This window comes from Oncorhynchus gorbuscha, linkage group LG25, assembly GCF_021184085.1.
Source record: "Oncorhynchus gorbuscha isolate QuinsamMale2020 ecotype Even-year linkage group LG25, OgorEven_v1.0, whole genome shotgun sequence".
Lineage (NCBI taxonomy): Eukaryota > Metazoa > Chordata > Actinopteri > Salmoniformes > Salmonidae > Oncorhynchus > Oncorhynchus gorbuscha.
Window position 1 is genome coordinate 11,943,592 of NC_060197.1, and position 12,428 is coordinate 11,956,019.

Sequence of the window (12,428 nt, forward strand, 5' to 3'; positions counted from 1 at the left end):
GTGACAGTGCTGAATAAAAGCGTAAACAGACATAAATCTCCCAGGTAGGTGGAGGTTGTCTTTTCAGACAAATGAAAAAAAGTTAAAAATGGGAACTCTTTGCCTACCCGGTGCGCAGGGCTTCTGAATCAATCGCATTCCACACTGCACTTCCACACCAGGACAAAAGGAACACCTATGTGAGAATGCTGTTCATTGACTACAGCTCAGCGTTTAACACCATAGTGCCAGCGAAGCTCATCACTACACTAGGGACACTGGGACTAAACACCTCGCTCTGCAACTGGATCCTGGACTTCCTGACGGGCCGCCTCCATGTGGTAAGGGTAGGCAACAACACGTCTGTCACGATGATCCTCAACACTAGGGCCCCTCATGGGTGTGCTTAGTCCCCTCCTGTATTCCCTGTTCACCCACGACTGCGTGACCAAACACGACACAACACCATCATTACGTTTGCTGACGACACAAAAGTGGTAGACCTGATCACCGACAACGACGAGACAGCCTATAGGGAGGAAGGCAGAGTGTGTTGCCAGGACAACAACCTTTCCCTCAATGTGAAAAAGACAAAGGAGCTGATCATGGACTACAGGAAAAGGCGGGTAGAACAGGCCCCCATTAACATCAACGGGGCTGTAGTGGAGCGGGTCGAGAGTTTCAAGTTCCTTGCTGTCCACATCACCAACGATCTATCATGGTCCAAACATACCAAGACAGTTGTGAAGAGGGCACGACAAAACCTTTTCCCCCTCAGGAGACTAAAAGGATTTGGCATGGGTCCCCAGATCCTCAAAAGGTTTTAAAGCTGCACCATCGAGAGCATCCTGACCGGTTGCATCACTGCCTGGTATGGCAACTGCTCGGCATCTGACCGTAAGGTACTCCAGAGGGTAGTGCGTACGGCCCAGTACATCCCTGGGGCCAAGCTTCCTGCCATCCAGGACCTATATAATAGGTGGTGTCAGAGGAAAGCCCATAAAATTGTCAGAGACTCCAGTCACCCAAGTCATAGACTGTTTTCTCTGCTACCGCACAGCAAGCAGTACGAGAGCGCCAAGTATAGGACCAAAAGGCTCCTCAACAGCTTCTACCCCCAAGCCATAAGACTGCTGAACAATTCATAAAATGGCCACCAGATTATTTACATTGACCCCCCCTTTTGATGTGTACACTGCTGCCACTCGCTGTTTATTATCTATGCATAGTAACTTCACCCCCACCTACATGTACAAATGGCCTCTAACCTGTACCCCAGCCCCAGCCCCTGCCTCGGTACCGGTACCCCCTGTATATAGCCTCGTTATTGTTATTTTATTGTGTTACTTTTTATTAGTTTTTACTTTAGTTTATTTGGTAAATATTTTCTTAACTCTTCGTGAACTAAGTAAGTATTTCTCTGTAAGGTCAACACTTGTTGTATTCGGCGCATGTGACAAATAGGGTTTGATTTGAAGTGCACCTTCAGCCAACAGCGCAACAACAACAAAAAGGAGCGCACGCTTTTCTACAGAAGTATTTGGTGATCGACTAGGAATGTCTTGAAGATCGCGATCGACTGGTTGGTGACCACTGAACTACAGTACGCCTGACTGCTGTTAGCTAACCTGCTATCTTTCTACTGTAGGTGACATTATCAGTGTTGTGGGGCACCAACAACAGTGACAAGGTCAATAAAGACCTATTGAACCACAGTGTAACGCAGTTGCTCCACTGGCGCCACACAGTTCCTTACTTATTCTCCACCAGGGATATAAAGGTTGTGAATGAGTGAGTGAATGAGTGAGTGAACAAACAAATGACTGAACTAACCAACCAACCAACCAACCAACCAACCCAAGCAAGAAACAAACTAATAAGACAGTGTCTCTATACACCTCCGGTCCCCCGCCATCCCTCAGCGATAAGCTAGTAATCCCTGCCGTTATATATAGTCCTCTCAGGAGCCGTGGACAGGTCATTTCATCTGACGCCCCGGGAGACCGGGAGACCCACGACGGCGCACACACGCAGACACAGACACACACGCAGACAGACACAGACAGACACACACGCAGACACAGACACACACGCAGACAGACACAGACAGACACACACGCAGACACAGACACACACGCAGACAGACACAGACAGACACACACGCAGACAGACACAGACAGACACACACGCAGACACAGACACACGCAGACAGACACAGACAGACACACACGCAGACACAGACACACACGCAGACAGACACAGACAGACACACACGCAGACAGACACAGACAGACACACACGCAGACACAGACACACACGCAGACAGACACAGACAGACACACACGCAGACACAGACACACACGCAGACACACACGCAGACAGACACAGACAGACACACACGCAGACACAGACACACACGCAGACACAGACACACACGCAGACACAGACAGACACACACGCAGACACAGACACACACGCAGACAGACACAGACACACACGCAGACACAGACACACACGCAGACAGACACAGACAGACACACACGCAGACACAGACACACACGCAGACACACACGCAGACACAGACACACACGCAGACACACACGCAGACACAGACACACACGCAGACACAGACACACACGCAGACACAGACACACACGCAGACACACACGCAGACACAGACACACACGCTGACACAGACACACACGCAGACACAGACACACACGCAGACACAGATACACACGCAGACACAGACACACACGCAGACACAGACACACACGCAGACAGACACAGACAGACACACACGCAGACACAGACACACACACAGACACACACGCAGACAGACACAGACAGACACACACGCAGACACAGACACACATGCAGACAGACACACACGCAGACACAGACACACACGCAGACACAGACACACACGCAGACAGACACAGACACACACGCAGACAGACACAGACAGACACACACACAGACACAGACACACACGCAGACAGACAGACACAGACAGACACACACGCAGACACAGACACACACGCAGACACAGACACACACGCAGACAGACAGACACAGACAGACACACACGCAGACACACACGCAGACACAGACACACACGCAGACACATACACACACGCAGACAGACAGACACAGACAGACACACACGCAGACACAGACACACACGCAGACACAGACACACACGCAGACAGACAGACACAGACAGACAGACACGCAGACACAGACACACACGCAGACAGACAGACACAGACAGACACACACGCAGACACAGACACACACGCAGACACAGACACACACGCAGACAGACAGACACAGACAGACACACATGCAGACACAGACACACACGCAGACAGACAGACACAGACAGACACACATGCAGACACAGACACACACGCAGACAGACAGACACAGACAGACACACATGCAGACACAGACACACACGCAGACAGACAGACACAGACAGACACACATGCAGACACAGACACACACGCAGACAGACAGACACAGACAGACACACACGCAGACACACACGCAGACACAGACACACACGCAGACACAGACACACACGCAGACAGACAGACACAGACAGACACACATGCAGACACAGACACACACACACCACAACCGCCGATGAATGATTTTCCAACCGTCTGAAACAAACGTCATGACAGCAGACAGGGGTTGTCGACTAACTCCCGACACTGCCAACATGTCCTGTTTCCACTGTAGGGCTAAGCATGCACACACTCAGACATGGGTCCCCTGTTGTGTATGGTACAATTACTTCATAATGTGTTTCTCTCTCCCTTCAATTTGTCTCTCTTTCTCTGTGATGGGTATGAAGTTCCTCAGGCAGGAGGAAAGTACCTTTTTTTAATAGGAGGATTCTGATTGGTTTCCATGGCCAGGCTCTGAGCACTGTCGGGATGGGCACCAACTCAAATTCCCAATTTACTACTCGCACCAAATTGCCAAGGAATGGAGTTGAGTTGGAAGAAGAATTTACAAGCATATTATATTCACAACATGTGGGGACATCTACTGCCATATTTTACTGAAATAGAGAAGTGTTACGGTTCACTTTGTAACTCTATATCTCCTCCGGGGCCCGCTGGGTGTCTAGGGGCCTCTTACTGAACATATACAGGCATATACACCACTGTTTCTACACTGTTCTACAACTCATTCATCACAAATACCAGTTCCTAATGAATGTGTTGTCTATATGCTGTATGTTTGAATGACAAACTCTGGATTACATCTCAAGTCAATGGGCTGTTTGTCTGTATGACTTGGATCAAAATAAGATCACTTGAGAGAAGACAGAATTTCCTCAATTGATTCATGCGCAGCTAGTTTCCTCAATGATGTTATCTGTCATGTTCAGTTCCTGCCTGGTCGGGTAGTTTTCACCCTACTGGCACCCTATTCTCAATATAGTGCACAGCTTTTGAACGGGGCTCTGGTCAAAAGTAGTGCACTTGGGAATAGAACGCCATTGCATCCAACCCAATAGAACGATGGGGCGGTCCCTAGTGAGACCCCACGGAAGAATGATGGGGAGGTCCCTAGTGAGACCCCACGGCAGAATTATGGGGAGGTCCCTAGTGAGACACCACGGCAGAATGATGGGGAGGTCCCTAGTGAGACCCCACGGAAGAATGATGGGGAGGTCCCTAGTGAGACCCCACGGAAGAATGATGGGGAGGTCCCTAGTGAGACACCACGGTAGAATGATGGGGAGGTTCCTAGTGAGACACCACGGCAGAATGATGGGGAGGTCCCTAGTGAGACCCCACGGCAGAATGATGGGGAGGTCCCTAGTGAGACCCCACGGTAGAATGATGGGGAGGTTCCTAGTGAGACACCACGGCAGAATGATGGGGAGGTCCCTAGTGAGACACCACGGCAGAATGATGGGGAGGTCCCTAGTGAGACCCCACGGTAGAATGATGGGGAGGTTCCTAGTGAGACACCACGGCAGAATGATGGGGAGGTCCCTAGTGAGACCCCACGGCAGAATGATGGGGAGGTCCCTAGTGAGACCCCACGGTAGAATGATGGGGACGTTCCTAGTGAGACACCACGGTAGAATGATGGGGAGGTTCAAGACCCTAGTGAGACCTCATGGTAGAATGATGGGGAGGTTCCTAGTGAGACACCATGGTAGAATGATGGGGAGGTTCCTTGTGAGACACCATGGTAGAATGATGGGGAGGTTCAAGACCCTAGTGAGACCTCATGGTAGAATGATGGGGAGGTTCCTAGTGAGACACCATGGTAGAATGATGGGGAGGTTCCTTGTGAAGCACCATGGTAGAATGATGGGGAGGTTCCTAGTGAGACCCCACGCTAGAATGATGGGGAGATTCCTATTTTTATTTATCTTATTTATCCTTTATTTAACCAGGAAGGGCTCATTGAGATTAAAATCTATTTTTCATGAGCGCCCTGGCCAAGATAGGCAGCATCAAGTCATTACAAAAACAATTACAGACAGACAACATGAAAAACTACAAGTAATCTAGTAAAAAACATTGAATTCACAAGAGTATAAAACAGCAAATTAAAAACATTGACAGGTCAGGGAATCAGCCTCAAAATCTTTCATCAGTGATTTAAAAACACCATTTGGGACAAGTTCTTCCATTTTTAAAGTATTTTGTAAGGTGTTCCAAGACACCACAGTAGAATGATGGGGAGGTTCCTAGTGAGACACCACGGTAGAATGATGGGGAGGTTCATAGTGAGACCCCAAGGTAGAATGATGGGGAGGTTCCTAGTGAGACCCCATGGTAGAATGATGGGGAGGTTCCTAGTGAGACACCATGATAGAATGATGGGGAGGTTCCTAGTGAGACACCATGGTAGAATGGAGGGATGTAATAGAAGAGGAATAGTAGAATGATGATTTACTAGAAAAAAATGGGTTGATCTGTGGATTTCTGAAGGATGGAATTAATGAGTAATGGAATAAATACATGCACAGTATAAATGCTTGAGGTCCTCCAATCAGGTGTGAGGGGGGGGTGATAATTGTATGTTTTGCGTCTTGTTATTTATGTTTTGGGTTTTGGTTTCACACTGTAACTGGTCTGTGTTCCGGTCCTGATGGTTCTGGGTGCACTCGCTTCCATGCCCGCCCGGGCGTCGGCCGGGGTTTGGTCCTTCGCACCCTTGGAAAATCCCCTTGGGCTAGGGCGCGGGGGGCTTTGCCTTGCCAGGGTCTCAGGGCAAGACGGGGTGAGCGCACCCACTGACCAGAGCACCCACGGTGGAATGACCATTCGTCTTTCAATTGTATTTTATTGTATTGCTGTTGTTTAATTTTTTATTACTCAAATGCAATGTAAATGTAGAGATACATACTGCATATATATACACACAGAGAGAGAGAGAGAGAGAGAGAGAGAGAGAGAGAGAGAGAGAGAGAGAGAGAGAGAGAGATGGAGAGAGAGAGATGGAAACAGGCGTGGAGACTCCTCTGGAACACCTAGAAGCTGCTGCTATTCCCGTCTGGGAGGAGCGGGGAGACAAGCGTCCGATTGAGGGCCACAGGAGCAGGCTGTGACTGGACTGGGGCTGGTCAAGAGTGGGTAGAGCTGAGCTGGAGGAATACACCAGGCTGCTTTAGGGGCTGTTTACCCCCAGCATCTCTGACAGGCCAACTAATTACACGTTAACTGAGGAATGGCTTTGATGTAAAACAAAAATAGAGAGATATAGAGAGGACAGGAGAGGAGAGACTGAGAGAGACAGAGTTGGTGGAAAGAGAGAGAGGGGATAGAAGGGTGCGGGGTAGAGAGAGAGAGAGGGACAGAACGGAGCGTGAAAGAGAGAGAGAGAGAGAGAGAGAGAGTATGAGAGGAAAGGGGGATATTCACATCCAGGTTCGTGGGTATTCCAGAGAGCAAACATGGAATGTTTCTATTTCTGTGTCTCTTTCACTCTTTCTTCAGCTCGTCTGAATTCCCTCTGACTGTGTGCCCCAACAGCCCTGCTTCCCTGCTTACACTGCCCTACTAATCCAAGACCATAGAACGAGCTAGAGAGCGCGAGAGAGAGCGCGAGAGAGAGGTCATCTGATTGCCCCTCACCCTCCTTCACCCCCTCAGTCACTCACCCCTCTCCACATTCCTGAAGTGTCCGATAGTGACATCACAGAGATGATGGATGAGGGTCCTTTCATATCTCTCTGAACTCCTCAATTACACTGCTGCTGCTGCTGTGTGTGTGTGTGTGTGTGTGTGTGTGTGTGTGTGTGTGTGTGTGTGTGTGTGTGTGTGTGTGTGTGTGTGTGTGTGTGTGTGTGTGTGTGTGTGTGTGTGTGTGTGTGTGTGTGTGTGTGTGTGTGTGTTTGTTGAACTGTGTATTTTTGGAGGAATGTGCTATGATTCCTCAGTGTGGAGGAGGATGTTCTCTCTGCCGTCCCCCCCGTCACCTCTCAGACCCTCACTGATCCAGACTGAGACCATACATGAAGTCTGACAGGCGGAATGGGTCGGGGAAGCCGGAGCGCCAGCGAGGTTATGGATGAAACCGCAACCAGCCATAGGAGGATCACACGGACGAGAAACATGCGTCAGAAGTCATGCATCCCGCCCACTCCGCGCTGCTTCTCGCCGCGTTCCACGGTTAATGGTCACTGCACAAAGGCGAGGCATGGTGGATGCTAGTGTTGCACATTTTGGGGAATATTCAGTGGTGGAAACTTTCCGTGGGAATTAACAGGAATATATGGAAATGAACGGAAATATATGGGAATTAACAGGAATATATGCTAATTAATATGAATACCATTTAAATGTAGATGTTTTTTGAATTGGATATATTTACCATATCATATGGAGACAGAAACATAAACATTTGACCTTATCATAAGTAGACATAATTGCAAATGATTAAATCCTTCCAATAGAAGTTTTAGGACACCGACTCATTCAAGGGTTTTTCTTTACTTGGACTATTTTCTACATTGTAGAATAATAGTGAAGACATCAAAACTATGAAATAAAACATATGGAATCATGTAGTAACCAAAAAAGTGTTAAACATAATAAAATAGATTTGAGATTTGAGATTCTTCAATGAGCCATCCTTTGCCTTGATGACAGCTTTGCACACTCTTGGCATTCCCTCAACCAGCTTCAACCAGCTGCCCCTGAAAAGGCAGTTAACCCACTGTTCCTAGGTCGTCATTGAAAATAATCATTTGTTCTTAACTGACTTGCCTAGTTGGTAAAATACCAAGTCCATATTATGGCAAGAACTATGCTCAAATTAGCAAAGAGAAACGACAGTCCATCATTATTTTAAAACATGAAGAGCAGTCAATATGGAACATTTCGAGAACTTTGAAAGTTTTTGTGTTGCAAAAACCATCAAGCTCTATGATGAAACTGGCTCTCATGAAGACCACCACAGGAAATGAAGAACCAGAGTTACCTCTGTTGCAGTTACCTCTGCTGCAGAGGATAAGTTCATTAGAGTTAACTGCACCTCAGAAATTGCAGCCCAAATAAATGCTTCACAGAGTTGAAGTAACAAACACATCTCAACATCAACTGTTCAGAGGAGACTGTATGAGTCAGGCCTTCATGGTTGAATTGCTGCAAAGAAACCACTACTAAAGGACACCAATAATAAGAAGAGACCTGCTTGGGCCAAGAAACATAGGCAATGGACATTAGACCGGTGGAAATTTGTCCTTTGGTCTGGAGTCCAAATTGGAGATTTTTGGTTCCAACCGCCGTGTGGGTGAACCGGATGATCTCTGCATGTGTATTTCCCAACGTAAAGCATGGAGAAGGAGGTGTGATGGTGGGGGGTTGCTTTGCTGGTGACACTGTCAGTGATTTATTTAGAATTCAAGGCACACTTAACCAGCATGGCTACCACAGCATTCTGCAGCAATACGCCATCCCATCTGGGTTTGGCTTAGTGGGACTATAATTTGTTTTTCCTTTGGACAATGACCCAACACACCTCCAGGCTGTGTAAGGGCTATTTTACCAAGAAGGAGAGCGATGGAGTGCTGCATCAGATGACCTGGCCTCCACAATCACCTGACCTCAACCCAATTGAGATAGTTTGGGATGGGTTGGAACGCAGAGTGAAGGAAAAGCAGCCAACAAGTGCTCAACATATGTGGGAACTTCCTTCAAGACTGTTGGAAAAGCATTCCAGGTGAAGCTGGTTGAGAGAATGTCAAGAGTGGCAAAGGGTGGCTATTTTCATGTTTAAAACATTTTTGGTTACTACATGATTCCATACAGTATGTGTTATTTCATCGTTTTGATGTCTCCACTATTATTCTACAATATAGAAAATAGTAAAAATAAAGAAAAACCCTTGAATGAGTAGGGGTTCTCAAACGTTTGACCTGTAGTGTAGTTATAAATGGAACTTTAAATAAATGAGTTGACTCTCAATGGGATGATTTCACTGAACAACTAAAGAAAGGGAATATTGAATTATCCCCAATGATCCATCGCATCTCCCAGAAACGCTTTCAATATACATCTGTAAAATGATAGTCTAGAAACTAAAGCTTTGGTTGTCTTCCTCTCAGGCTTCCATGTCTTCTCCCTGGACCTCCTCAATGTCCTCCTCTTGAACAGACTCTGAGGCCTCATCTTCACTGTCACTTTCCAACCTTGTTGAGGACGGCTCGTTGTCAGGCTCAAATGCCTCAAATTTGCCCGGATGGCCACCAATATTTCAACCCTTGTAATGGTCAGCCTGTTGCGTGCTTTGGTGTGTGTGTTCCCAAACAAGGACCAGTTGCGCTCTGAGGTGGCTGATGTTGGTGGGATTTGGAGATGATGGAGGCAACAGGGGAAAGAGCCTCAGATCCACAAAGTCCCTTCCACCAGGTGGCTGATGAGATATTTTGGCACGACTGCCATATTGCATCTCCATCCCAAAGCCCTTGCTTGGAAGTGTACATTGCCAGACTGCCAAGAACCTTGCCCTCATCCAGGCCAAGGTGGCGAGACACGGGTGTGATGACACCACAAGCCTTGTTGATCTCTGCACCAGACAGGATCCTTTTGCCTGCAAACTTGGGGTCCAACATGTATGCTGTGGCGTGTACGGGCTTCAGGCAGAAGTCTCCATACTTTTTGATATATTTCAGAACTGCAGTTTCCTCTGCTTGGAGCAACAGTGAAGTGGGCAGGGCAGCATGTATTTCTTCTCTTACATCTGCAAGCAGAGTCTGAACATCAGACAGTATGGCATTCGCTCCCTCAATCCGTGCAATGGCTACTGCTATAGGTTTCAGGAGTTTTAGGCTGCTTACCACTCTCTCCCAAAATACATCATCCAGGAGGATCCTCTTGATGGGGATGTCCATATCGGCAGACTGTGATATGGCCACTTCTTGGAGCGACTCCTTCCCCTCCAGGAGACTGTCAAACATGATGACAACACCCCCCCAGTGGGTGTTTCTGGGCAGCTTCAATGTGGTGCTCTTATTCTTCTCACTTTGCTTGGTGAGGTAGATTGCGGCTATAACTTAATGACCCTTCACATACCTAACCATTTCCTTGGCTCTCTTGTTGGGTGTATCCATTGTCTTCAATGCTATGATGTCCTTGAGGAGCAGATTCAATGCATGAGCACAGCCAATGGGTGTGATGTGAGGGTAGGACTCCTCCACTTTAGACCAAGCAGCCTTCATGTTCACAGCATTGTCTTTCACCATTGCAAATACCTTCTGTGGTCCAAGGTCATTGATGACTGTATTCAGATCATCTGCAATGTAGAGACTGGTGTGTCTGTTGTCCCTTGTGTCTGTGTTCTTGTAAAATACTTGTTGAGGGGTGGAGATGATGCAGTTAATTATTCCTTGCCCACGAACCTTCGACCACCAATCAGAGGTGATTGCATTACAGTCTGCTTCTCTATGATTTGCTTGACCTTCACTTGAACTCTATTGAACTCTGCAACCAGCCAATGAGTAGATAAAGAATGTCTGGTTGGAGGGGTGTTTGCTGGGTGAAGAACATTCAGAAATTTCTTCCGATACACATTGCCTGTGAGCTGAGGTGAACCAGTTGCATACACAGCTCGAGCAAGACATTCATCAGCATTTCTCTGACTACATTCCTCCATTGAGTAAAACAAACTTTTGATTCCAGGAGGACCATGAGCTGTTGCTATCGTTAAGGCGTCTGTCAGATTCATCATTTTCACCTTGAATAGAAGTAGAGGGACCTTTTTCAGAGGTTGCTTGTTGTAAGCGCTGAGGGAACTTTATGCACTTGACCAGATGATTCTGCATCTTTGTTGCATTCTTCACATATGATTTGGCAAAAATGTACACAGCTTTTCCTTCTACATTAGCTGCAGTGAAATGTCTCCTTGCATCAGATAGTGCCCATGGAATTTTCCTGTAAAGATGAGATAAAAAGAAGTAAATAAAACCCAAATACAATTCCATGTACTGATAAATAGTTAAGCAGTTAGATTAAACAACTCATTTGTAAAAAAATAAAAAAAATAAAAAAACATTTAAAAATGAAACATGTATGGAAACAGGTGAATTAACATTACTCAGTTAGCAGGCTCAAGCAAGCTAAACCCCACAAGGTAGCTAAAACTAACTAGCAGAAATTGTTAACAAGTTAGAAATGATTTAAACACACTTTGCTGTAGGCTACTATTTACTAGTTAAAAAAAGAATGTATGTCATTTAAAATATATTCATCCCACCCAGTACTGTAATCAAAACTTACCAGAAAGCATGTAGTCCTTGGCTCAGACTGTGTAGTAGTGTGGGCTCAATAGCATCTCATTAGTGAGGAAGATCTTGAGAATCAGAAGAGTGCACTGCACATGTGATGGAAGAGTGCACTGCACATGTGATGGAAGAATGCACTGTGCATGCAGAGGGTTGCAATTCCATTGAATTAGGGATAGTTTAACCAAAATATGACCCAAGACCTAGAATTGCCTTGTGTATCCCACAAAAAAGGTTCCCTGTTATAATCTAACTTTTGTTGACAAATTTAACTTCAGAAATGTACCGGAAATTTTCCGACCCTTTGCAAACCTAGCGGACGCCTTCGCATTTGACCCCCCCAACCTCTAACCCGAATTTTGTAGCGATGTCACGGGTCATGTCCAGTCTCTACACACACACACACACACACACACACACACACACACACACACACACACACACACACACACACACACACACACACACACACACACACACACACACACTTGTCCACTCACCGTCGGAGCGGTGGATGCAGGTATGCTGGTTGTCGCTGAGGAAGAAGCCTTGCTTGCACATACACTCGTAGCTTCCCATGGTGTTCACACACACCTGCTGGCATCCTCCGTTGTTGTCCATGCACTCATCCACGTCTGAGAGAGTGAGAGAGAGAGAGAGAGAGAGAGAGAGAGAGAGAGAG

General features: G+C 46.9%; 1 protein-coding gene across 5 annotated transcripts in view; it reads right to left on the reverse strand.

Moving 5' to 3' along the window:
* LOC124013622 (signal peptide, CUB and EGF-like domain-containing protein 1) overlaps positions 1-12,428 on the reverse strand; it is a 146,675-nt gene that overhangs the window by 97,646 nt on the left and 36,601 nt on the right. For all 5 annotated transcript variants that reach the window (XM_046327953.1, XM_046327957.1, XM_046327956.1 and 2 more), the window contains exon 4: positions 12,247-12,381. In XM_046327953.1, coding sequence (XP_046183909.1) covers positions 12,247-12,381 — 135 coding nt within the window. The remainder of the gene's footprint in view (positions 1-12,246; positions 12,382-12,428) is intronic.